General features: G+C 41.7%; 1 protein-coding gene across 1 annotated transcript; it reads right to left on the bottom strand.

Annotated features, from left to right (window-relative positions):
* Nucleotides 1-1,085: 1,085 nt before the first annotated feature.
* LOC120304702 lies at nucleotides 1,086-14,455 on the bottom strand. The gene is made up of 4 exons (XM_039335595.1): nucleotides 14,404-14,455; nucleotides 13,303-13,418; nucleotides 6,008-6,199; nucleotides 1,086-2,388 (listed from the first exon to the last, which is right to left on the bottom strand). Exons 2-4 carry the CDS (start codon nucleotides 13,409-13,411, stop codon nucleotides 2,072-2,074), a joined length of 618 nt encoding a protein of 205 aa, XP_039191529.1. The 5' UTR covers nucleotides 13,412-13,418; nucleotides 14,404-14,455; the 3' UTR covers nucleotides 1,086-2,071.
* Between the last annotated feature and the right edge of the window lie 13,376 nt (nucleotides 14,456-27,831).

A 27,831-nucleotide genomic window follows, 5' to 3' on the forward strand; every position in this document is an offset into this window, starting at 1 on the left:
AGGGAACTGAAAAAAATGTTTTTGGAAACTTAAAACAGATTTGTGAGTGCAGCTGTTAACACATTCAGCTCCCTGTCATAGATAATACATGCATGCACACACTCTAGCCCCTATACTGGCAGCATGGTGGGAAAATAAAGCACAGGGTTTTTTAAAAAGTCAACATTAATATTTTTGGTAGTGAACAAGCAGACTGTTAAGTATAAGGATTACTAGGTTTGTATCAGAAGTCCCAAGGAATATGTTATGGCCACCTAGATACTTTAACAATCTTTTATCTGCACAGCACTTTTTTATTGCTGTCTGTTGTTTTTTTCGAGATTCATTTAGAGATAGGAAGAGAGATAAGAGAACATATCTGATAATGGACACATAAGAAGCTGATCCTGGCTGATTTGGTCAGAGTTGTATGAGATTATTAAAGACAAGTTAAAAGTAAGTTTATTCTTTTTTTTGGCATATCTTGTAATAAACTTCCCCTTTGTGGCTACTGTTTTCTCACGGGATATAAATATTTTAAGAAGTACAATGCAATTCTCTCCTGTATCTGATCGTATCATCTGCTTCCTGTTAAACTTTGCTGTGAACATTTTTACTTAGTAAAATAAAACAGCTTTGCATTGCGATACAATTATAAACCGTTGATCCTGGTGGCTCCAATTCCTGTTGATCAAGCCTAATGATTTTTATCCCCATTTTCTATCATGTGGTTCCTACCTTGTTGGTATTCCAGAAGGCCTTAAGGATCGGGTTATTTTCCCAAGTCTTAGGTGAGGGTGGGGTGAAGCCCCTTGTTAGATGTTAGAATTTGTGTTGTATCGAGCAAGCAGATCCCATCTTGTTTATTTGCTTTCTACAGTATTATGTTTTTATTGTTCACTATGTTCCAAGCTGCTCAGAGATGGTTTAGATCTTGATTTAAAATACGCAATTCTTATCAACAGTTCCATGGACAGCAAAAACCAAAATAAATTGAAAATTATAGGTCATCTATCTATTGCAGTGGTTCTCAACCTTTCTAATGCCACGACCCCATAATACAGTTCCCCATGTTGTGGTGACCCCCAACCACTTATACATCACCGGGTGCCAGGGGCATGGCCAAAGAAAAGGGGGAAAAATGGCGGACAGCCTTGTTTGGCGACCCCCGTGAAATGGTCATTCGACCCCAAATGGGGTCCCGACCCACAAGTTGAGAACCACTGATCTATTGGTTAACATTACATTACTATTTAATTTATTACAGCATGAGAACAATCTTAGAATAGTTTAAAAACATAATTGCAATGAAATATAATGGTTTAGAAAGGAGTTTAAAAAGTTTACCCTGACCATTTTATCCAGTGCTTAAGAACATGTTTACTTATCACTTGTCATTAACATTGTTTGTTTGTTTTGTCCCTTTGAGTCAGTTTTGACTCTTGGTGACTGCCTAGATTAATCTCTGCAATTTTCTTGGTAGAATTTTTCAGAAGTGGTTTGCCATTGCCTTCTTCCTAGGGATGAGAGTGAGTGACTGACCTAAGGTCGCCTAGCTGACTTTGTGCCAAAGGCAGGGGTAGAACTCATAGTCTCTGTTTCTAGACTGATCCCTTTACTACACCAAACTGGCTCTCAACATTGTTACTTTACATCTAAAAAAGTGCAATAGCTTAATTGTGTCTCTTTGTAATTAAAATTGTTTCCCTTACACCCTTACTCTATTTTCTTATTTCATGTATAAGTTTTGTTCTTAACTATAACACATATAGTAACTTACAAAAATCTTACTGGGTGAGTTTCAGGATGCAGAAATTAAGGCAAGATTATTTTACTCCCTTGAATATGATTTTTTTCTAAGATTTTCTGATCTTGATGGGTTGGGTGTGCTATGTCCTCTCATTTCACCATAGTTATAGCTGGGCATTTTGGAAGCTGAAAAGATGACTTCATTAAAAATAAAGCTTGTTATTTTCCAAACTATAGTTACAAAAAAACAACTACACCAAGGTGAAATGACCTGCCTCCAATAATGAGTCATACAAAGTTTGAGAGATTGCATTTGCTAGTCTAAGCCCTTTTAAAGGAATTATTATGGTAGCTCCTTACTGAGGATGTTTTCTTGAATTGTCTTTGTAGTCACCAGCACAGTTGCTCCAAGTTCAGTTGCTGGCAGTGGAAATGAGGAGTTGCATTTTTCATCAGGGGGACACAAGGAAATCATTTCAACCTCCTGACTTCTTGTGCAAGCAACACAGGGCATATTCTCCTTTAAGACATCATCATGGGTGATCATAGTAGCACCATTTAAATGTGGGCATCGAAGTGGTCCAAGATCATTGTTTCCTGGTCCCCAGTCATGGTTTCTTTGAGCTTCATTGGCCAAAAAACAAGTGCACTTGCCATTTTCTAATAAAAATAAAAATATAATAATAAAGAAAAATCAAATTAAAATTTGCTGGAAAACTGAAATTCTTAAAAAAAACTGAAAAAATAATCATGATAGCACAAGAACAGCTATGCAAATAAATTTAAAACTAAAACTAAGATATTTCAAATGATAACAAATGCAGATTTATGTAAAATATTTTAGAATTTAAAATATTCTTTACTGGCCAAGTGTGATTGGACATACAAAGAATTTGCCTCCAAATCATAACTCATAAACCATAGGATACAATCATAAATCGTAAGATACAAAAAACAATGTGATAAATCATAATACCAATAGGAGAAGGTAATAGGAAAGATGAGAAGGATAATAGTAATACAGCCCTATTACATGGGTAAATATCTTTAAGCATGACAGTGCTGTGGGAATTAGGTGTTTAGCATAGTGATGGCATTTGTGTCTAGTTGTTTTGGCATGCAATGCTCTATAGCAGACATGTCAAACTTGTGACATCGCGCAATGTATCAGGACGGTTTTGCTATTGCCGGCAATGGGGTGGGTGCGACTTCCGGATGATGTGTCTGGCCCGCGGGCCGGCAATTTGACACCCCTGCTCTATAGTGACACCCTGAGGAGAGGAGTTGAAACAGTTTGTCCAGGATGTGAGGGGTCTGTAAATATTTTCTCAGCCCTCCTTCTGACTCATGCAGTATATAGGTCTTCAATGGAAGGCAGACTGGTTGCAATTATTTTTCTGCAGTCCTAACTATCCGTTGAAGTCTGTACCTGTTCTGTTTGGTTGCTGTACCTAACCAGACAGTTATAGAAGTACAAATGACAGACTCAATAATTCCTCTGTAGAACTGTATAAGCAGCTCAAAGATTGGAGATGAAACTGTTGATCACCTTATTACTGGCCATAGTAAAATGGCCCAACTGAGTTTAAGCAATAACAAGTTAGAATTGTTATTGGAATTCAGGTAAATTACATGCTTGAAAAAAATCTTTGAAAAATGAGGTGAAGGATTATGTGGCATTTTAAATTTAAAGTGGCAAACACAATATACCAGGATTATATTACTAAACAAAATATGGTTCATAAATGTAGAAATGTTAGAAGATAGTAGCATTGATGAAAAACAAATATAAAAAGTAACAAAATCATCATCATCATCATCATCATCATATCCTATACCAGGAGATGCCAGAGTCAAAGAAAAAGAACTGGAAAAAATTACAAAATATTGCAACCTGGCTATCGAAACTGCGCAATTATGGATGAAACGTGTAACAGTGATACCAATTGTCATCGGGGCACTGGGAACTATGTCCAAAAACTTTGCAAAATACATCAAGAAACTGCAGCTTCCTGCAATAACTCCAGCAATGTTACAAAAAACTGCGCTACTCGGAACATCTTATATTTTAAGGAGATAGCTGGTTGACACCTAGGATGCTGGTAGCAACCCATGTCAACCATCAGCACCAGCCAATTTGAATGTTCAGTTGACTGAGGTTCATGTTTAATGAATAAAAGATAATAATAAAGTTGGAAGAGACTTTGGAGATCATCTATACCAGTGATGGCGAACCTTTTAGAGACCGAGTGCCCAAACTGTAACCCAAAACCCACTTATGCATTGTTGGGTGCCGGGTGGGTGTGGCCCATTGGGTGGGTGTGGCTGCGGTGGTAATGGCAGACTGGCTGGGACTAAAAAATTCAATCAATCAATTCCAACTTTGCAAGATATTTTTTCCCCGTGAGAAGTTGAAATTGATTGAACCTTTTTTTTTTGCACACGGCGGCGGAGGCCTAAAGCAAAAAGGTTTTATAAAACCCAGCTGAAGGCCTAGGACTGGGCGACTGTGCGTGTGCCCACACAGAGGGCTCTTGAGTGCCGCCTCTGGCACCCGTGCTATAGATTCGCCACCACTGATCTACACCAACCCTCTGCTCAGGCAGGAAACCCTATACCATTTCAAACAAATGGCTGTCCAGTCTCTTCTTAAAAATTTCCAGTGTTGGAGTATTCACAGCTTCTGGAGGCAGGTTGTTCCACTAATTAATTGTTCTAATTGTCAGAAAATTTCTCCTTAGTTCTAGGTTGCTTCTCTCTTTGATTAGTTTCCATCCGATGCTTCTTGTCTTGCCTTCAGGTGCTTTGAAGAATAGCTTGACTCCCTCTTCTTTATGGCAGCCCCTGAGATATTGGAACACTATCATGTCACTCCTCGTCCTTCTCTTCATTAAACTAGACATACAAAATTCCAGCAACAGTTCCTTATGTGTTTTAGCCTCCAGTCCTCTAATCATCTTTGTTGCTCTTCTCTGTACTGTTTCTAGAGTCTCAACATTTTTTTTTAAATTGTGGTGACCAAAACTGGGTGCAATATTCCAAGTGTGGCCTTACCAAGGCACTATAAAGTGGTATTAACACTTCACGTGATCCTCCTGTATCCTAAACCTATCTTCTGGAGTATTGGCTATTCCTGCCAGCTTGGTGTTGTGTGCAAATTTGATGAGTTCCCCATTTCTCCCCTCATCCAAATCGTTGTTGAAGAACACAGCCCTAAAATATCCCCAATATGACTACTAAACAAGAATACAGTGCAAAAGAAGAGTAGATTTTGTGAAAAAAGGCATATAATCTTAGTTCTGTATCTGACATTTATGCAAGGACATACTGAAAAGTTGCAGTTGGCTCCGATGGCTTCCCCAGAAGGGGACTAAGAGAGGAAAGTGATGAAGATTGCATTGTGAAATGTGACACAAACTCTGCCCCTTACATATTTCTGTGCAGTATCATGACACAAGTATGAAATGGTGGAGCTTGCTTCATGATTTCGTGACACATATTTCATCATATTAGTGTAAGTGTGATTAGGAAAAGAAGCCTGTATGGTAAATCTCAACAGTCTACTTAAAACAAAATTCTTGCAAACTTGAAATTCACCAATGTATTTCAGCATCCCCAAAGTCAGATCTCTCTGGATTCCTTTTTTTTTTTTCATTTAGAACATATATAAAGCTAGGGGAAGAAAACAGTAATTTGGTTCACACATTGCTCAGTTTTGTCTAAGACTAGACTAGATCAACCTTTCTCAACATGGTATATTTAAACCAGTGGTTCTCAACCTGTGGGTCGGGATCCCATTTGGGGTTGAACAACCATTTCACGGGGGTCTCCAAACAATGCAGTCCACCATTTTCCCCCCCTTTTCCTTAGCTGTGCTACTCCCTTTTATTCTATTGGCTTTTGAAAGCCAATAGAATAGACTCTCTTGAATAGAGTCTAATTCTATTGGCTTTCAAAAGCCAATAGGAATTATCCAGGCTGTCTCTGCCCTGCTGAGCCGGCCAAAAGTCCCATTCTGCAAACAGTGCTGCACCAGTTGTGTAGTCCTCGACTTACGACTGGTTGAGTAGTCCTCGATTTACAACCAGTTGGGGGTAGCGGCATTAAAAAGGTTGAGAACCACTGATTTAAACTGTGATAGACTGCAGTTTCTATAATCCAACCATGGTGTATTTAAACTGTGATAGACTGCAGTTTCTATAATCCAACCAATCTTGAATACACTGTATCTGGTTGGAAAGAGTTAGACTAAATGAAATCAAGTGTTGTTAATACGTACCTTGGGAATTCTCCTTTCCAGTTTGTCTCCTTCTCTTCCATCTTTGTTTCAGGATTACAAGCCATAACATTGCCATGATGATTACTAGCCCCCAAAAAGCATAGAAACCAAATATTAAAGCTGAACAATTTTGGTTTCCAGTATGAAATTGCACTGGTTGGGTTGTAATGGAGGTTGTTCCAACTATAGTAGCTGTGGAGGGAAACAACAGTTCTAAGTGAGTTATCTTAACAGAGATGCTTCTTCTTTTGAAGTGAAATGAAGGGTTCCATTTTGGTTTGTGGCACACCAAATTCAGTAAAAGGAACAATGAAGTAAGAAGTGTGCTACCGATTCAATTGTGCTATCAAAACAGAATCAAAATGTTTCATATCTCCCCTCTGTTAAAGCATGAAACCTCAACAATATAAATACTTTTCCAAGTGCAGGAGATAGTCCTTTAAAGACAGAAATCATGGAATGGCTATAAACGAGTCCTGGAAACAATGTGATGGAAAGTTAAGCCTGTTGTTCTCTATATCCTTGCTCCCTGTTTCCCCATCCGCTCATCTTTTATTCCCCTATCTCTGTATTCTCATTTTTTTTATTGTGTATTCTATTGTTCCATTATTTTGCTACTGTTATGTTTATACTTTTCATTTCTCCGTTTGTATTGTTGTAAGCTGCCTAAAGTAGCCCCACAGCATGATTTAAGCAGCAAACAAATTTAATAAATACCCAGATCAAGGATTCTCTATTTGTTTCCATGGATTTATCACTTTCAAGGGTTATTAGGAACTAGACAACCTTTGACCCATTACAGAGATATTTCCTTACCTAAACAGAGCAACAGAATGACTGCACGCAATCAAAAGAGCATTGGGAGTGGGAGCGACTTTTGAGTTCCTGTTGGCTTCCCCATTGACTTTCCTTGTGGGAAACTAGTAGCCAGCATTGGAAATTATAATCATGTGACCATGGCATCATGATGGTATAGCAGTGCAGAAGCACTGAAGCAGGCACAACTTTGCCAAATGTCAATCCCATTGAGACTGATGAGTCCCTGATTTTGGATACATTTTTTAAGTTAGCCCTTTTGAGATACATTGATTTAAAAATTGCCTTATGATGCACCATTTCTCCCAATTGAAAATTACAAACAAACAGGATAGTTTTAGTAGTGTATAAATCAGAAAAAGAAGATGCAGAAAGACAAATCATTGGCTATGGTTTACTTCCAGATAGAAATAAACTTATCAGCAAAAGTGAACAAGGTTAGTGATTCACCCCAGAAAGTCTATTTTAGTTAATATATCATGCTCTGGATTCACATTTCAGCTGCTTCAGAGAAGGACATTCACAATCTGTTTTTGTTTTACTTAAATATACAATAGATTAGAATAAATAATAAATAAATAAGCTCACCATTTTAAGATTAAATATGCAGGTAGCTGCAAAGAGCCATCTGGTATGTTTTTGTTGCAGCTAGCAAATCTTACAATTATACTCATAATGTTTTGAGCTCAGGCTGTAACCCCTCAAATTTATGTCTAGGAAGAAGACTGAAAATAACTAGCTAAATAGTTAAATAGTTAAATACAATTATTTGCTTGATAGAACAACTAATTTTCCACTTCCACAGAAATTATGTCTGATGAAAAGCAAATTCTTTGTTTTAGAACACTTTATTCTGAGCTCTTCTATCTGGCAGAAATCAACCAATGCCCAACACCCATTCACTCATAAACCTTAAATGGAGCTTTAATTACACCTTCATGGACACTATCTTGATATTGCTTAACCACATACTGCCTATCCCATCTGAAGGACAAGACTCCAAAAGCAATTTCATTGGACATAAATCTGAAAGACTAAGCATACTGACTGCAAAATATCTCAGTTGCACACTCTCACCCTCTGCATCTCACTGTCTGAAAATTGCATTACAACCTTCATACCAGTTTGTATGGGAAAAAACAAAACATTCCACCAGATATCCTTACCCATCCATATGGATGGAAATTCTCTAACTGGATGACAAAGAAGACTGACCTAAATCATGAAATAAGGCTTTGTTTTGTTCCAAAGTTAAGACTGTTTATAAACTCTGTGATTAGTATATGGTACAATGTGTTGGGTGAACCTGACTAACTTATTGAAACACAGTACAATTTACTGTTTTAAGATTTTAATTGGAAGCGATGGGTTTTGGATGAAGAATGAGATGACAGAAATGGGAGAAAGAAAGAAAAGGGGCATTTTATTTTAAAGCAATAAAAGACTAAAAAGGGCTATGTATAGAATATATGTACAAAAGGTTCTGAATCAGAACACAGTTAAAATAGATATATTTGCATATTTTCTTCCTCTTTATTGAAGAGAAGAAAAAAGAACCAAAAGGATGCTAACATTCTGCTCTGTTGGTATGAGCTGCTTACTAAAATTTCACTTGAGTGTTCATTACAAATACTTGCATATATATCTTCTCTAATGAAGATAGTGAAAGAGGAAGTTGTCACCTTGATTATTTTTTGATTAATTTTGCACTAAACCAACTGCTTTGATTAAAGAAAAAAGCCCAATTACTTTTGTTTCTTTTTGAAAACCGCTTCTGGACTTTGTGCTTGAGGTAAAAAAAAAAGAAACTTTAATTTTGGATTTTACCAGTTAGATAGGTTTGCTGTTATAGAAATGGCTAGTTTATACTATTAGGTTAAAGTAAAAAAGTTGAGGTTTGATGTTATTATCATATTCTATTGCACCAAAGGGAGCCAAAAGTCAATGCCTTTTCTTTCTTTTTTCCCTTTTTCCTTCACTTTTCCCTTCCCCTTTTCCTCCACTATCTTTCCTACTATTTTCTTTTGTATTTTTCTATTATAAATTAATAATGAAAAATAAATATATAAAAAAGAAAAAAAAATACTTGCATACATATTTTCACTAATGAAAGAAGGGTAAACTAACTTTCCTAAAAATGAAAAAGGAAGGTTTCACCTTGATGAATTTTGCACCACCCCAAATTATTTTCTGCACTCCCAGACAGTGACCATAAACCAAACTTCTAAAATAAAAGCCTATAAATATAGCATGACAGCTAGGGTAAGAAGGAAACACATGTTTGCCCTTTTATGTATAGTTAGAAATGGAAGGAAACCCACACATTATAGAAGGGAAGCAGATTTTAAACAAATCTGAAAAGTGATTTGCACTATTCTAATAAAACAGCAAGCAGATACTGCAGACCTGAAGTCTACTTGCCATTGCTTATAGATTCTTTTATTGGAGTTACGTAACATGTTTAAGCCCAATCCCAGATTAACCAGAAACATCTCCAATCATCTTTGCATTCCCCAAGATAAACCATGTTATGATTTCATACTATGGCCTAATTCACACAAAACACTAGGACAATGACTGAGTTTTCCACAACCTGCTGATTCACAATTGCACAATTCTATTCTACCTTTGTCAGGCTTGTGGTGTGAAACCAATATGAGTTTCAAGTGATGTGAAGGACCCGCTAAGCCAGGGTGTCAAACTCAATTTCATTGAGGGCCGCATCAGCACTGCGGTTGTCCTCGGGGGGACCAGGTAGGTGTGACCAGGGTGGGCGCAGCCTACTGGGTGGGTATGGCTGGAGTGGGTGTGGTCTACTGGTGTGGTCTACACAGGTGGGCGTACCTGTGTGGGCCTGGGCAGGAGTGGGACAAATCTGAGGGTCTCTGGCAGAAGGGGGTGAGACCAGGGCGAGCGCCAAGGCATTGTCCACTGGAAGACCCTCACTGTTCCTCTCAAGCCATGCGGGGGGGGGCTGGATGGTAGCAGAGGTCAAATACCCAGCCCGGCCCTCAAGCACCCGCAGCACCAAGCTTAGCCTCACTTCCCCAAAGGGGTGCCCAGCTGCACTTACCTCCTCCTCAAGGCTGCTGCTGCTGTGCTTGCTCTCCTTAGCCAGGTTGCTCATGATGGCTATGAGGGCAAAGTCAGAGGGAGGCCCATTCTCTCTCCATGGGAGGAGACCCGGCTTTGTATCCAAAGCTTCCTTAGTAATAGAATGGGAAACCCCAGGATAGGCCAGGAGGAGGGGGCAAGGGGATGGTGAAAGGGCAGCAGGGTAGGACTAAGGCAGGACTTCCCTCAGACCCTCCATCTCCTTCCTTCCTTCCTTCCTTCCTTCCTTCCTTCCTTCCTTCCTTCCTTCCTTCCTTCCTTCCTTCCTTCCTTCCTTCCTAAGAACAGAGTGGTGGGAAAATATTTGAGATGAGGAGGGAGAAAAATAGGCAAGAAATGCAGCTGGGGAGGTGTCACCCTTCGTGAGGAATGAAGAAATGTACCATTGCCTGGAAGTGGCCAGCACATGGCCCTTGCCTACTTCACATATCTGGCTTGGTGGGCTTTGGGGGAGGTACGCCATGAGCAACGTGAGAGTCAATGTTACCTGCGCAATGCTGCCCAGCCCCCAGCCTGCCTGGTTTCAGCAGGCAGTGAGGCGCTCTCCTCACAGCGCTGAGAGGCTGAGCCAGGCAGCCCGAAGCTCGCCAGCTTTGCACCTTGCTGCCTGCTGAAATTGGGCAGGCTGGGAGCTGAGTGGCAGCGGGCTTCTTTTTGGATTCATGCCGCCTGGCTCAGCTTCTCGGCGCTGTGAGGAGAGCGCCCCGCTGCCTGCAGAAACCACTCCCCTGGACCCCATCAAGCCGGATATGTGAAGTAGGCGAGGGCCATTTGTTGGCCACTTCCAGGCAATGGTGCACTTCTTCATTCCTCACAAAGGGTGACATCTCCCCAGCATGTGCCCAGGGGTCGGGGCCAATGCGGCAGGGGCTGGTTCCTCACTGTTTCCAGACGGCCTGTGGATCTAAGACTGAATACGTTTCAGCATAGATGGCCACTACAAAATTGTACATTGGCTCCTGGTTGGCCTGGGCCAGGGCCAAGGCAGCGGGGGCCGTTCAGTTACTGTTTCCAGGATGGCTTCGCGGGCCACATGAAACCACATTGCGGGCCACATATGACCCCCGGGCCTTGTGTTTGACATGTCTACGCTAAGCTAAGCTGTCTCTGAGTCTCAAATGCAACCACTAATAATCCACTGTCATACCCTTGACCCTGGCAGAACTTTCCCTATTAACTTTGTCCATTTCATGGGGGATGCTGAGGAGTGGGCTTTGCCATGGTGTGATTATACTTTTCTTGGAATGATGGAAAACAGAGCATGTGAAGAAATGAGTTCCTGTAAAATCACAGCTGAAGATTCCTCTAAGAACTCCCTTCAGCACAGCCTTCCATCCTCCCTCAGAGAGGAGTCTGCTCTAAAGCAAGATAGACCAGCCAGCTCACTATTACCTTTACTACAGTCTGGATTTTTTTTCTAGAATTGATCAAGGAAGGCTGCTTTTTGCTGCTGGCATTAGATTGTTGGAGATCTCTTTGACAACCCTACCTTGAAGTATTGGTGCCTGGGGCCATGACAGGATGCTGAGTAACCAATATGCCAAATGATGGTGGGTTTTATGCTCATTGGGTTTTTACTCCATCAGTCAAACCTATTGTCTATGCTTCAGTGCCTTTGGGCCCTACTGAGGTGGTAGCTTCCCAGGAGGCTAAAAAATAACAAAGTAGGTCTTCCAGTAAATTGATATTTCAAATTGGCCATGTGCACATTCATTATCTACTGTGAAAGTAACTATAATATCCTTTCAAATTTCACATGTATTCTCTACCCAAGAGGAAGAGGCCTTTAAAAAAAGTACATGTCATTAACTCATTCAGCGTATATAAGAACTGAAAGAAGCATACATCTATTTATTGCAATTTTGATCTCTTAAGCAATGCATGGTACTGACCTGAGAAACTCCATAGCACATAATTCCTCTAGATGGTCCATGTTCAGGAGTTTTACATATATAGTGTTGACTGAGGAAAGACTTAGCTTTTAATTAAACAAGTTTTGTTTTTAGTATTATGCTGGTGTTCGGATTATTTTATAACATGGATTTACCCAGGATTCGTATTTTTAGCATAATTAGAGACCACACACACACACACACACACACACACGTATGTGTGTATATATATATATATAGAGAGAGAGAGAATACTGAAAATAAAAAGGCGATTCCTGGGTAAACTCATGTTTAGCTAGCAATAAATGTAAGAACACCAGGAAATTATAAAAACTATAAAAAGTTTTAATAAATTTAAAACACCAAGCTTTCGCCGGCAACTGCCAGCATTGTCAGGGTGGTTTCCAGTTAATGGGAGAGGCTATTTATGGCTGTGGCGTTCTTTGCGCCCGGCTCATGGATCTCGTCACGGGCCCCAGCCAATCCATCTGCACTTTGATCCTAGTTTCCGTGTTACTGATCGTTGTTTTCTTGCTTTCCTTTGTACCAACATTCTCATCCTTTTCCTCCTCATGCGGTCGTGGGTTGGGGGAGCTTGCATGTTTTCGTTGTTTGTTTTCCTTATCCTATTTCCTGTTACTCCCCCTCCTCATTCTCCTCCCACTTTCCCTCTTTCCATAGTCTTTATTCGCAATTATCACCTCATTGCTTTCTGCTACATAACCAGCTTCCATTGTAGTTGTCTTATCGTGACTCCCATTCTCTGATGTTACTTCACTAACTTTCATTTTCTTGTCAATGGGGGCATTTCCAGCGATACCGTCAGGGTTTGTAACATTCTTAGCCTGGTTGTCACCCCCCCTTCGCACAAAATCTTCGGTGTGGGGGGTCATCCCCTCTCCGTGGCTCATACTCCTCTCCATTCCCTGAGGGTGAGCGATCGTCTTCAGGGGAAGGGAAGGGGGCGGGTTTTTCAGTTCCCGGTTTCTCACTCCCTGCCTATTTCCAGGGTGAATCCCCCTTCTAAGATGTATCCTGGGGCATGCGGGAGCTGCAACGTTGGGAGCGATCGCCTCTTCACCCTTAGATATATCCTTTATATATCCTTTTGTTGTCTTTCTCCAGCCCTTCCTCTGTTTCACTTATGGATTGTTTTACCCTGACATTTTTACCTAAATTTTTAATTTCTTTTTTTCCCCAAAAATATATATTCAGTGTTTGTGAACTAATAAGAAGTTCAATTGCTCAAATACTTGTCTATTTTGCAAATGAATTTATAATTAACAGACTAATAAAATGAGAATTGCCTTCTTAAGCATGGAACAGAGCCCTGCACCTAAGAAGGCAGTTTAACATGAATTGTTCTCTACTCCTGGATTCTCTTCTGGCTTTTACAAAGACCATTTCCAGCCTACCTCCAGACCCCTATTTCCACTCCACCCTTTTATGCCTGGGATTTTATATTTTCCTTACTTGTCACTTTCCTGAAGCCTCTTTGCATATGTTTACAGCTGTGGCATTCTTTGGTCAGCTTGTCATAGCAGAAGCTGGGATGATGGCAGGTTGTGTTGTGATGGTCCATCAGAGGCCTGGATGAGAACAGACAGTGTCAAAACTGTTTCTGTTCTTCATTACAATTATCAAAAGGAAGAGAGACAGTCAAGGTTTAACCAGAGAAGAGATTATTCAAATGTGGCCTCAATGAGAAATCAGTGAACTGTGAAGCTCAGTAGCTTTTTTTAGTGCTAAGTACTACCATCTTCATTAATGTCATGTATATCCCAGAGCTCACTGCTCTGAGCAAATTGTTTTCTGTGGTGTCCCCAAAATATCCCAGGAAGCAGTAGAAACATCTGAACACCCTGTGAAGAGTAGCAGCATTCCCACTGCTTCACTAAAATTCCTGTTTAATTTTTAGATGGTCCGTGAATATGGTTTTTCCCACAGAATGTAACTCATTGTATAAAGATGGGAAACAAACAAGTAGAAATGGCTACAATATTCCTTTTGAATAAATAGGATCAAGTTAAGAGACAAAGGCTTCTGCTGGATGTGTATTTCAGAATACTAATAACAGCCCAGTTTTGGTTATTTGCTGTTCCAGATTATGAAGCCAATCTTATTGGCTACCATCTATCACTCCTCTAGCCATCTTTTAATCTATGCAACACAGTTCTGTTAACTCTATTTTCCTACTGTACATTATTTATATTGTTTCATCTATGACATAACTTAACAACTAAAGACAGATTGTACTTATATTTTAAAAGAGGCCAAAACAATCAAGAGAAAAAAGAGAAATGGCACAATGGGGGGGAAAATGTGTAATTATTTCAATTATATGTAGTTTTTATTACAAGAGTGGATGCTAAAGCAGTGCTTTGGTCTAGGCCAGGGATAGTCAACCTTTTTATACCTACCGCCCGCTTTTGTATCTCTGTTAGTAGTAAAATTTTCTAACCCCCCACCAGTTCCATAGTAATGGTGATTTATAAAGTAGGGAAATTACTTTACTTTATAAAATTTATAAAGCAGAGTTATAGCAAGTTAAAGCATATAATAATAATTACTTACCAAACACGACGAGTTGTGTTTCTACCAAACAGTTCTACTTTGGTTTCATCTGACCATATGACACTCTCCCAGTCCTCTTCTGGATCATCCAAATGCTCTCTAGCAAACTTCAGACGGGCCCGGACATGTACTGGCTTAAGCAGGGGGACACTTCTGGCACTGCAGGATCTGAGTCCCTGGCAGCGTAGTGTGTTACTGATGGTTGCCTTTGTTACGTTGGTCCCAGCTCTCTGCAGGTCATTCACTAGGTCCCCCTGTGTGGTTCTGGGATTTTTGCTCACCGTTCTTGTGATCATGTTGACCCCACGGGGTGAGATCTTGCATGGAGCCTCAGATCGAGGGAGATTATCAGTGGTCTTGTATGTCTTCCATTTTCTAATTATTGCTCCCACAGTTGATTTCTTCACACCAAGCTGCTTGCCTATTGCAGATTCAGTCTTCCCAGCCTGGTGCAGGTCTACAATTTTGTTTCTGGTGTCCTTTGACAGCTCTTTGGTCTTCACCATAGTGGAGTTTGGAGTGTGACTGAGGTTGTGGACAGGTGTCTTTTATACTGATAACCAGTTCAAACAGGTGCTATCAATACAGGTAATGAGTGGAGGACAGAGGAGCCTCTTAAAGAAGAAGTTACAGGTCTGTGAGAGCCAGAAATCTTGCTTGTTTGCAGGTGACCACATACTTATTTTCCACCATAATTTGCAAATAAATTCTTTCCAAATCAGACAATGTGATTGTCTGGATTTGTTTTCTCGTTTTGTCTCTCATAGTTGAGGTCTACCTATGATGACAATTACAGGCCTCTCTCATCTTTTTAAATGGGAGAACTTGCACAATTGGTAGCTGATTAAATACTTTTTTGCCCCACTGTAGAAACAGGAAGTCTGATGAAATTACATTTAATTAATTAAATTATTAATAAGATCCCTGAGGCTGATGCTGCGAAACTAAATACTGGATATCTGGCTCAATTTTTGTAAGGAACAAACGAAGGTCTCCTCTTTCGGAAATATTCAGGCGGTTTCTTTCTTTGGTCATAATATGATTAACAGCACTAAAGCCTGATTCCACAAGATATGAGGTAGGGAAAGGTATCAATAAACTGAATATCATTTTCCACATATTTGGATATAAGGCAGGCATTTTTTTTTTACTTTGCCATAGGTTTTCATATCCACCACTTTCAAATTTATGTTTACTTTCTTCATTATATCTAATTTCTAACAGTTCTTCTTGGCAAGTTATATCAGCCTCTTTAATATTTGCGGTAAAAGGATTTTTCATCCAGTCATACACCTTCAATTTCAAAATATCTTCAAATCATTTTTCCATGTCCAATTTAAGTCCTGGGCAAGCAGGAATGAAGAGAAAGCCTTTATGGCCTCTACCTTGGTATTGAGAGAATGCCCAGTGGAGTCTGGTTTGCCCCCGATCCGTGCCTGTCACAGCAGGATGAAGAGAGAGCCTGGTTTTTGTCAGAGATGCATGAAACCTCTATGACTGAGGGCTCTGTGCGGCTCTCAAAATGGCGGCTGCACCAAAATTAGCGGCCGCTTGTATTTCGGCTGGGCCTTCCCAGCCATGAGGGGCTCTAAGAGGAAGCTTGTTGTTTGTTGTGCCTTTAATTTCCACCCCCCGAAGCGGAAAATGAGGCACTTGCAGTTTTATCTCATTGCGCAGCGTCTGCTGCGATCCGGATCGTCGAGAAAGTTGACGGGAGCCTCGCGATGATGGCGCGCTTCAGTGAGGCTCTCTGGCCTCCAAGAGCTCCGTGGGGGGTCGCACAGCTGAGGCTAACACCCCATGCCTGCTGGAAAGCTCTGTGAGCCGATCGGAGGGCTCAATGGATCCAAAAATTTAAACGGCTCGATTGAACCCCTACCGCCCACCAAAAAAGCTGGAACGCCCACTAGTGGGCGGTAGGGACCAGGTTGACTACCACTGGTCTAGGCCATCTTAATGATTGCTATTGTTGAGGCAATGCTTTTCACTATAGAACATGCTAGTCCTTAGTTATTATGCTCCTAAAGCATTTGCTGTTTGGAAGGGCATAACAAATCAAATCAGCTGGCAGTGCCATCCTATAATAATCAACTTTTCCTTTTTCTTTTCTTTTCCTTTTCACTTCCAGAAAATTAACAAGACATGTGTGGGCCATGGGAGTACAGATGATTTTGTATGTGAAGTGGCTCTTAGTTTTATACAAGATTAAAAAACAAAGCACCTGGGGTTAGGGGAGAGGGTAAGGAGGGTGATATGAGATACTTTGAGCAGGGACAAATGAGTTTCTATTATTAAAAATCTTGCTTTTCAAGAGCCACTATTTCCAGTCCAGTTGTTTGTGCTGAATGAACATGGTCCTTCTACAAACAGCAGAAGGACGTTTACCATATAGTTGTTACAGTTCCACTATTTTTCCAAGAAAAGTCAGAATACTACAGTTCCTTTAAATTATTCCTTTACATTATTAGTGAAATAAAGAGAATGTATACAAATAGTCCTCATTTAACAACCATTCACAGTTATGGCACTAATGGAAAAAAAACTTTATAACCAATCCTCTGTTAAGAGTTTTACAGCTTTCCAGCGAAAAAATAAGCCCCAAAATAAGAACACATTCAAAATGAGCAGGAGGCATAGTTTAGAAAAACTTTATCTATAAAATATATATAAACATGATACCTACAGTTTCATTCAGCTCTGGGGAACATCAACAGCTCTTAACTTGGAGATCAGAAAAAGACATAAAGAAGACTAAGACACGCCCAGACCTAGGCTGAATCACATGCCTTACACAGCCAATACTGTGTCTTAATCAAAAACAGTTGTCATTGGTTGGTTTGTTGCTACGGCTATTCCAGTTCATAAAATTTCTTGCACAGTGATACTCCTCCCTTTATGACTGGAATAGACATAAAACCAAATAATTTAATACTCTTCCCATGGTGTACTCCACCCAATGGCTTGGTCATTACATCTGTCAGATTGTCATCTGAAGAACAATTAAGCAAGCGAATTAGTTTACTTTTGATGGCTTCTCTGACATTACAATACTTAATGTCCACATGCTTGCTTCTACTTTTCACTCTGTCACCTGTTGCCATTTTAATGCAAGCAGCATTATCTTCAAATACTTTTACAGTTTCTTTCACTTCTATGTTTAAACCCTTTAACAGCTGTGTCTGGTCTGGATCACTGTGACCGATATAATAGGCTCCCTATTGCTGACTGATATATCTCCTGATCACAGGCTTCACTTTTGTCCTCGCCCAAAGTGTTGTGAAAATCTATGCTAATAGGTGTTGGAGCGGCATTATAATCCTTCATGTTGTATCTCTCCAACAGTTGTTCAATTTTCCTTCTTTGACTGAGAACGTAGCCATTTTTCTCAGTTTTTTGTTTCTCTACACCAAGATAGTTTTGTATTTCACCCAGACTTTTCAACTCAAACTTTTTCTCCAATTGATTAGCAAATTCCTTCACCTGTGCCAGATCCTTTGCAATGAAGCAAAGATCATCCACAAATGCTAATAATTGGAACCTTGCAATATATATGCAACCATCAGCCTTATAACTCTTGAACCCAAGACCTTTCAGTGCCATATCTAAACAGATGTTCCAGTTTCTGGCTGATTGCTTCAGCCCATAAATGGCCTTGTTCAGTTTATACACAATGCCAGCCTTTTTACTTCCATACCCTGGTGCTTGAACCATGTAAATTTCTTCCTCCAACTCTGCATTGAGGAATGCTATGGTTATATCAAAGTGCCAAATTTTATGCCCACGTGCCGTTGCCAATGCTAGTGCCACCCTTATAGTTTCATTTTTTACCATTGGTGCAAATACCTCATCATAGTGCACATTTTTCTTCTGCGAAAACCCCTGTGCCACCAATCTTGCCTTATATTGGACTTCATTGTTGGGTAACACTTCCTTTTTGTATACCCATTTACATCCTACAGCAGTGGTTCTCAACCTTCCTAATGCCGTGACCCTTTAATACAGTTCCTCATGTTATGGTGACCCCCAACCATAAAATTATTTCCATTGCTACTTCATAACTGTAATTTTGCTACTGTTATGAAATAATTGGTCCATTAGTGCAGGGCTTTTCAACCTTTTCACCGATTGTAGAATAGGGCAACATTTGAGTACCACCAGTCACCTAGCGAGGTGTCAAAAACTTGATGACCCAAAAAAATGGAAAAAAGTGATAAAGTACAGGTAGTCCTTGACTTACAACAGTTTGCTTAGTGACTGTTCAAAGTTACAACGGCACTGAAAAAAGTGACTTATGACCATTTTTCACACTTATGACCATTGCAGCATCCCCAGGGTCATGTGATTTACATTTTGATGCTTGGCAACTGATTCATCTTTATGATGGTCACATTGTTCCAGGGTCATGTGATCCCCTTTTTCAACCTTCTGACAAGCAATGTTAATGAGGGAAACCAGATTCACTTAACAACCATGTTACTAATTTAATCTCTCTCTCCCTCTTTCTTTCTCTCTCCCTCTCTCTCTGTCTCCCTCTTTCTTTCTTTCTTTCTCTCTCTCACTGTCCCCCCCTATTTCTCTCTCCCTCTCCCTCTTTCTTTCTCTCTCCCTCTCTTTCTCTCTCTCCCTCCCTCTTCCTTTCTTTCTCTCTCCTTTTCTCTCTCTCCCTCTTTCTCTCTCCATTTCTCTCTCCCTCTCTTTCTCCCTTTTTCTCTTCCTCTCTCTCTCTCCCTCTCTCCCCTCTCCATTTCTCTCCCTCCCTCTCTTCCTTTCTTTCTCTCTCTCCCTCTCTTTCTCTCCCTTTCTTTCTCTCTCTCTCTCCCTCTCTCTCCTTCTCTCCCTCTGTCTCCCTTTCTTTCTCTCTCCCTTTCTCCTCTTTCTCCTTCTCTCTCTCCCTGTCACTCTCTCTTTTTCTCTTTCTCTCTCTCTTTCTCTCTCTCCCTCTCTCTATTTCTCTTTCCCTCTTTCTCTCCCTCTCTCTATTTCTCTCTCCCTCTCTTCTGCTCAAAGATCCTTAAAATCCTTAAAAGTTATGCTTGGGTGGAAGACTTTTTCTTTTACAGATGGGGTGGGTTGGCAGACAAGTACTCAAAGAAAAAGGGAAAAAAGTGCGAATAGGCACCCAGTAGCTAGCTTGAAGTTTGAACGACTTCTTTCTCTTGCCACCGACTTCTAGGAGGAGCAAAAGACATCCAGCACTGCAACCAGGCATCCTGGACTGGCCATTCCAGGACTTCCTGCACCGGCTGACTTAGTTGTCTGCAACCTCCTGTTGTCGCTTGAGGGGGGGAAAGGGACATGGGCGGGAGAGATTCCTTCTTTCTCATCCGAGGAGGGAAATTATGTTGAACCATCAACTCTGTGTTGAGCCCCATGGGCCTGACATTCGCGGGCAGGCAGGAACCCGCCCGCCGAGCCGCCACCTCCCCATCGCCCTCCATGCCGGCCGGCTCCGTCGCCAGACCTCCCAGCTGACAAGCGCACATTCAGGGGTTCGCCAACTGACGGGTGCAGAAGATTGGCACCGCGGCAGCCTCCCAGCCACCCGCTTCTTCGGCTGGAGCAATTGCCAGGGCTTGCATGGTCGCCGGTGGCGGGGAGTGTGTCAGTGGCCATTGGGGACCACGCCAGCGGTTCGGTGCCACGGAGGCTTGAGGTGCAGGACACGGAGTGGCGCAATGCCATGGGAGGCGGCAGGACAGGGGGAAGGGGTTACCTGCATCCTGCCGGCCAAACCCTGGAAGGCTGCCTGAATGAAGAATTTTAGGGGGAGTTGAAAGCGAGACAGGTTCCTAAGAATATGATGTGTGAGGCATGGGGGGCATCGGTGGTGGGCTGCCCCCCCAGAGCTGGAGCGGCTGGTGCAGCCACCCCCGCCCACATACCCCAGCCTGCAGCTGCCCCGCCAGCCCTGCTGCCTACCCCGCGCAGCCCCGTGTAGAGCGGGCCCCACAGCTCCCACAGCACCAGCCACACACCACACTGATGGTGCAGAGCTTGCATTTGCTGAGCCAGACCCCAATGCAGGGTGGCAGGAGGGCGCGGGCTGTGGGCAGGCCGAGGCGGCGGCAAGCATCGTGGGCCAGGCGCTCCAGGGCGGCCATGTAGGCACACAGGGTGAGGCAGTGGCAGCGCAGGTTCAGCACTGGCTAGGCCACCATTCAGATGAAACTACAAAAATGTGAGTTCAGCAGTATTCCTGAATAAATATTTGTTTTACAATTATCTTTATTGAGTTATCTGTCTGGCCTTGGATTACAAAGCATCTTGATTCAGGTTTCAGAACAATGCATGAATCATGTTCTGCCACATTACCAAATGTTTGGGCATATTTAACCTTTTGTGTCTGCAACACACAAAGTTTATTCTGTTTTATGCCCTGTGCACATACATTCCCATTTTTTTTATGAGACATTTATCATTCACAAATGTGGTCTCAAATCTTTGTTTGTCAAGACTGGATACACTCAGTAAATTATGCTCCATTTCAGGCACACATAATACATTATTAAACCTTCCCTCCAGGTGCTCGCGGCACTGGCGGACACGCAGGGCGATCGCTCTCTCCACCGTCTGGTTTTCTCCCGCAGGGGGAAACTGAAAAGGGTCAGAAGTCACCCTGGAAGGGCGACAAGCATGAAGAGGACTCCCAACTGATCATGGAAGGGCAGCAGCCCTCCCGTTTGATCCAGGACAGTTCTTCTAACTGATGGGGAAATGATCGGCCATTCACATGGATCATCACTTATGCCGTTTCCAGCCGAGGTCAAAATTACTATCAAGCACTTCGAAAGCACCGCGGAGGAATTGGGTGAGATCCTACCTTCTTCGTATCCCAAGTATTTTCCTGTAAAAAACTTTTTGAAATTTCTTCCCCCTGCGAGGAGAGAGGGAAGAGAACATCTTTTTCCTACCCTCTAAAATGGCAGCGTCTGACTACTTGGGAAAATAAAGCCTTGAAAAGAACAACTAAGTATTTGGATTTGCATCTTATTGATATTTGGGGATCCAAAAAGTTCCTACTTTCACAGGGATCTGTTACCTTATCTACTTGTAAAAAAGATGAAAGGATAAAAACCTTGCCCACCCTGAAGAAGACTATAAATGCATTCAGGGACATCTTGTGGCGAAGTTTGGTACAGCAAGTGAATATTCTTGACCAAGAAACCTGCTTTTAGCCCAGACCTGTCCTTGGTATTATCTAAGAGAGATAAAAAGCTGAGAGAACAACTGGGCAGTAAAATTGGCTTTTAGGAACTGTGGAGGTGAACACTTACTGACTCTTGTTTAAAAAATAGCCTCCATTAAAGGACCATTCACAACTTTCTCAGAAATGGAGGACCAGCAACACATTTCGACTAATTACAAACTTATACTTGAAAAAATTCTTGAAGCTACTGAAATAATTAAATCTAGAGTGAAAGACAAACGTGCCAGCTTAAACATACAAAATGAAAACTTGATTCCATCTAAAGAACTTACAATTCAAAAAACAATAAAAGTGGAAGAAATTAATACCAAGACAGAGGATTTTAAAGAACAAGTACAACGTACTGAAAATTTTGACAACCAAACCCTGATGGCAACTAAAGAACCTACAACCCAAAAAGCAACAGAAGTGGAAGAAAGTAATACCAAGACGAAGGGTGTTAAAGATCAACAAGTATAGTACACTGAAAACCTAGACAACCAAACAACAACCATAAAATTGGACATGACTTTTTACTTAAACCAGAAGAAACCTAAGGAAAAAGACCAGACCAAATTGAAGATAAATACACTAGAGCAAATATGGAGACCTGAGCCACCAGGGCAACAATTTAACGATTATAAATGGGCCAGTTTCTCTGGAAAATTAATAACCAGATGGTCTCCTTTGATTCAAATAACATGTGCAAGAATGAAGGGAGATCTATCTGATGATTTAAAGGCATTGGTATGGAAGCCTGGTTGGCATAAAAAGAAAGCTAGAGTTAGATTTTAAAAAATGGAGTCTTCTGATTTATGACAGAAGATCCTAATGTCTCAACTAATGGGCTAAAGGAAGATTGTTTAACTAGCCCAGACATGTCAAACACAAGGCCTGCGGGCCAGATCTGGCCCAATATGTGGTTCCATCCAGCCCGGGGACCTGCTCTGGAAACAGCGAAGGATCGCCCGCCAGACCTTGGCCCAGCCCAGGCTGACCTGGCACTGATCTACAACCTGGTTGTGTCCATCAAAGCCAGAACATGCTCAGCCTTAGATCCACAGGGCAGCCTTGCCCCTGCCCCTGGGTGCTCATGCAAGCGGAGTCTGGTGTCCCTGCTGGCTGTCTTGCCCCACAGGCTGACTTCACCCAGGACATTGGCACTGGCCGTCTCCTGTGCACACACCCAGGGGGCAGGGCATAGGTAGTGAGGCAGCTCCTTGCTGATTCCAGGGCTGCCCCTTGGAACCTTCATTCCTTTGTTCCTTTTGTAGCAGAGAGGGGAGTTGGGGGGATCAGCACTGGCTGGGAGGCTTTGCTGGAGTTCTGCAGTTTTGGCAGAGAGATTGGGAGCTCCGGCGGCCTCTGAGGTGGCTGGGGGCAGGGCGGGGCTCTTGGGGAGGAAAAAAGTGGAGTCTGTGTGTGCTCCTGCCTTGCCCGAATCAGCCAGGCTGTCCATGGCATGTTGCAGCTGATCAGAAGTGCCGCCGAAAACAGCGGAGTCTGTGTGCATGTCTACTATGCACTCACCCATCAGCTGTGCTCCCCATGCCTCGGATCAGCTGCAGTGCGCTGTGGAGAGCAAGGCTGATGTGGGCTAGGCAAGCTCGCAAAGAGACTCTGCTTTTTTCAGAGGGGCTTTGGTGCCTGGCCGGCTTGGCCAATTTCCCTCTTTCTTCTTCTTGTTCTTCCTCCTCCTTTGACAATGGTGGGGTTTGGGGGATGATCAATATCCATTGGTGGCATGGCCACCAACCAATCACCACGCCCTCCTCTCAGGCAACACCAACAGCCAATGTCACAGCAGGAAAAGCAAAAGGCAATGCTGCCCACCAGACCCACCTGGTGGCACAATAACTGCATTTCTCCTCAGCTCCAGGAAGCTTGTGCAATGGAAACTTGATGGTGAGGGCCATGGGGTGCTCGCTGAGGGAGATACTACTGGTAACAGAGCTGGGGAGACAGGCTGGATGGGGGGAGCTGCCAATGCTGCTGCCCTGAGGCTTGGCAGATTCCCTCCCCAAGCAGCCATGATTCCCCCTCCCCAGCCAGCCAGCCACCATACCCTGACCTACTCTTTGCCTGGCCGGCCAGCTGGCACAAAACCTCACCACTCTTCTCCTCGGTGGCAGCAGCCTAATGGACCTGAGAAAGCTGATGGCGGCGCCAACCCAAAGCATGGGGAGAGGGGGAGGGGGAGACAGGCAGTGTAGCGGCTTGGGTATCTCAGCTCCGTTCGAAAGCAGAGGCACAGCAGCGGGATTGCTCTCAAACAATAAGAGCCGGGTATGTTGCTTGCTCATGTGCGCCTGCCTTATTGAGAGCAATCCCGCTGCTGTGCCTCCGCTTTCTTCAATTTGGATGGAGCCGAGGAGCCGCTGGGGGCCACTTGAATGGGGAGGATGAGCTTTGCTGTTGCTGCTGGGCCACACCTGGGTTACGCCCTGCCGCTACCTCCCAAACTCCATCTTCGCCAGTGGGTGTGAGCAGCGGCGGGGTGCTCCACCCTGGGGGGAAAGCAGCGGCAGCCTAACCCTAACCCCTGCCCTGCCCCCTGCTTTGCCTCGCCTCACCCTGCAAGATGAACCTCCTGCCTACCACCCCACCCACCAGAGACCCCCTGGATCTCCCCCAACCCTGCCTGGCCCCCACAGGTGTGCCTCCCCACAAGCAACATCAAGGCCACGCCCACCTAGTCTGATGTGACTTTTTTTTAAATTAAAAGAATATTGAACAAGAAAATTGAATAAAACAGGGAACTTAGAAAATGCCAAGGAATGTATTGGCAAGCACATTGTTACCCCTAAACACCACATTGGGTGCAATGAGACACATGTCATGAATGCCTTTAACCTGATTATTGATTCAGTCCAGATTGTATTATTAAATTAATACAATGTTCATTTGCATTACAATTCAAAGAAAAGAATGTCCTTCCCTTTGTTTTTTGTTTTTGCATCAGCAGTCCTTGATATTAGCTTAACCAAGTGAGAAATTCTCAGACCTACACTTCTCTGGGGTAGAAGCAAATTTCTCTGTAAATTTTGCATGTGAAAATACTCTAAACCCCTGACACTTTTTAACATGAAGTTTTTAAAAACTCTGTGATTCATACTGTCGTTTAATGCAATTTTAGAATGTTCTCCTGAACTCCATTATCTATTATTTATGTTCATCTGTATCAGGAAGGGAAAAAAAGCTGAAATGAGCCTTCAAAATAATGTAAACACATTACAATCTTCTGCAAGAAATTATCCTTGGTTATATTACTGATAACAAACTGGTAACATGTGAACTTCAAATATGTCTGTTTGAATCAGCCTGCCTTATCTGATACCTCCTGATTCTATTTAATTTTGAGAATCTCTAGGCATTAGCTATGGTGGCTAAAGATACTGAAATTTGAAGTCTAAATACCTGGAAAGGACAGTTAGAGAAGTATGATATACATCCTTCCGAAAATTCTCTGCTAAACAAGGTAGCACATATATGAACCAAATTATTTAAATATACATCTGTGAGCCATTGTTTTTTGAAAGACACATGAGATCCAATTGCCTAACTTTCTTAAGGGACAAAGATAAACACACATCTTTAACAGCAATGATAACCAAGGAATCTAAGTTTTGGAAATTATGATTACAATGGATGAAATCAGAAGCCTGGCACAGTCCATAACCAAATCTGCACTTCTCGATACAGGCATGAAAACCCCAGGAACTCTGGGGTCTAATTAACCACGTGCATTTTATTAAGCATATAAAATAGCAAGAATGTGAAAGTAGCAATTAAAATATGATATATATTTATGCTGGAGAAATACTCCAAAATAATTGTCCCAAATATTTGCTTTAATAAATAAAGATGGCTTTTCACAATTGTATTTGCACTCCGGTGTGCCTCATTCCTAAAAGAAAATAGACGAGTAATTGGAAAAGACTTGTCTACATGCAAGATACAAAGATAACACAAGTGTACATACTTGATAGGCCACAGTAAGAGCTTTAATAGTTTAATAACAGAAAGTTGAATTTACCTAGATGAGAAAAATATATTTGTAATGAAGAAGTTTATTTGCAGCTGTAAGAACAAAGGCATCAAATGAAAATATTATTTATGCATGAAATAGTCAAGTCTCACCTTCTGAAGATGAAGTAGAATAATTATTGAATAGCACATTTTAGGTATGAAACTGTGTTGTACGGTAACACCTCCTTGAGGGAGATTGTGGTCTTGAAACATGAAATATAAGCAACACATAAATAAATATACAGTCAGTATCTTCCAAACTGTAAAATGTGAACTTCTGTGCAATCAGCATGCCACAGTATGCCATGTATGCCTACTTCTACATGTAAAAAACTTGCATGTACCTGAGGGCATTGGGCTTGTGCAGTCCACCGCCATCCACATGTGCTGTAAGTACTGCTCTCTATGTGTGTACTTGTATATAAGTTGATTAACTAGCTCCCAGAAAGTGCAAGGTGAGTAAATCCTATCATCTGAGTCAGTTCAAAAGAAATGGGGAGAAGCCACTATTTCTTTTGCCCCTACTATTTGGTATAATTGCAAACAAGACTCACTTAAATTGACTACACTCTGGACACTACAGTACTTCCATTTCAGAAGTCATGTTATGCCTTTGAAGACAGCTTTAAAAAGCCAATGATATGTTTTGAATTTTTTTGCCACTATGGAGTATGGAGTGAGATTTTTTTTTTTAAAATAACATCGTTGAAAAAAATTCTAAAAACTTACATATACTTTTGTATTAACAAAAATGTGTGGCTGTACTTTATGGATTTTGTTTTCTCATAAATGAATATGGTTGTGTTTGTTTCTTAATTTCAAAGAAACTCCAAATTCCAAAGTTCATCAGTCTTTTCTTCCTCTTCATGATTGTGAGCTCATAGTTGGGATATTGAGCTGGGAGTTCTATAGAGACTACAAATTCAAGAAGTTATTTTAAAATTTGATCTTTTTTAGCCCAAAGATAATTGGCAGCAAGGAAATAAGTAAATGGACTTAAAATCTATGTGCTATTTGACTTGTTTTTCTGAAGCTTCTTGATTCAGGAGATTTCAGGAAAAATCTGTGAACTTTCTTCACTGTCTAAAGAAACTTTGTTGTGAAGTTAATTATATCTCTAACTCAATGGTTCTCAACCTGTGGGTCGGGACCCCATTTGGGGTCGAACGACCATTTCACGGGGGTCGCCAAACAACACAGTCTGCCATTTTTTTCCTCTTTTCCTTAGGTGTGCTACTCCCTTTTATTCTATTGAATAGAGTCTAATTCTATTGGCTTTCAAAAGCCAATAGGAATTGTCCAGGCTGTCTCTGCCCTGCTGAGCCCGCCAAAAGTCCCATTCTGCAAATGGTGCTGCACCAGTTGAGTAGTCCTCGACTTACGACCAGTTGAGTAGTCCTCGACTTATGACTGGTTGGGGGTCGCGGCATTAAAAAGGTTGAGAACCACTGCTCTGACTATTCAGATCTCTTAGTACTTTTTTTTATTTTTGCGGTAACATCTGAGGAGCTTGAATGTCCAATTGAGACATAGTATGACAAAGAATTACATCATTTTTGCAAGTTCCATCAACTTCACCATTTCTCCATTATGGGTAGTGTTGAATCTTTCCAACAGTTGTCATATATAAAAACAAAGTGCCATTACTTTTTCTAGTTGCCTATCCATTAGTCCCAAAAGAAAATTAGATTCAATTGTATTTGAAAATCTTCTAGATTAAATTAACTACTGTTATTTTTAAACACATTTATTATGGCTTTGTGTGAAGCCAACTTAATTATGTTTTTTTCCAAGAAATCATGCAAACAATGGCTTAGCACAATGGGTAAACCTAGCCTATGTTTCTGAATGCAAGCTGCTGGGGTTCAACAAAAGAGAACACTTTTGCTTTCCTGCCTTACGTACCCCATAGCCATGGTTACTCTCTGTAGGAAATAAAGTGCTGGGTTAGACTGAAGTTTGGCCAGATCCAGAAAAGCTCTTCTTGTAGCAATCAGCTATTCTCTTATTCCCAGCAAACAGTTGTGACTCAGTAGCTGAAAACTGCGTAGTTCTGTTACATAATCCCCAATTTGGTATCTTCTGGATGTGTTAAAGAACACCTTCCATTATCTCCTGCTAGCATAAGAACTGTAGCCAGTCCAGAGAATAGCAATTTGGGAAAAGCAGGCATGCACCACTGTTGATAGCGTCAAACCAAGAAGGAACTCACA

Source organism: Crotalus tigris, unplaced genomic scaffold (genome assembly GCF_016545835.1).
Source record: "Crotalus tigris isolate CLP2741 ecotype Arizona unplaced genomic scaffold, ASM1654583v1 scf7180000017644.4837335, whole genome shotgun sequence".
In the NCBI taxonomy this organism is placed as follows: domain Eukaryota; kingdom Metazoa; phylum Chordata; class Lepidosauria; order Squamata; family Viperidae; genus Crotalus; species Crotalus tigris.

Bases quoted from the DNA above. Each gene is read 5' to 3' on its own strand.
- LOC120304702 (XM_039335595.1), bottom strand. From the start codon at position 13,411: ATGGACCATCACAACACAACCTGCCATCATCCCAGCTTCTGCTATGAC. The intron at 6,200-13,302 runs GTAAGGAAAATA...TTCCCTCCACAG, and splicing joins AGGCTTCAGGAAAGTGACAA to CTACTATAGTTGGAACAACC. The intron at 2,389-6,007 runs GTACGTATTAAC...TATTTTTATTAG, and splicing joins TGGAAAGGAGAATTCCCAAG to AAAATGGCAAGTGCACTTGT.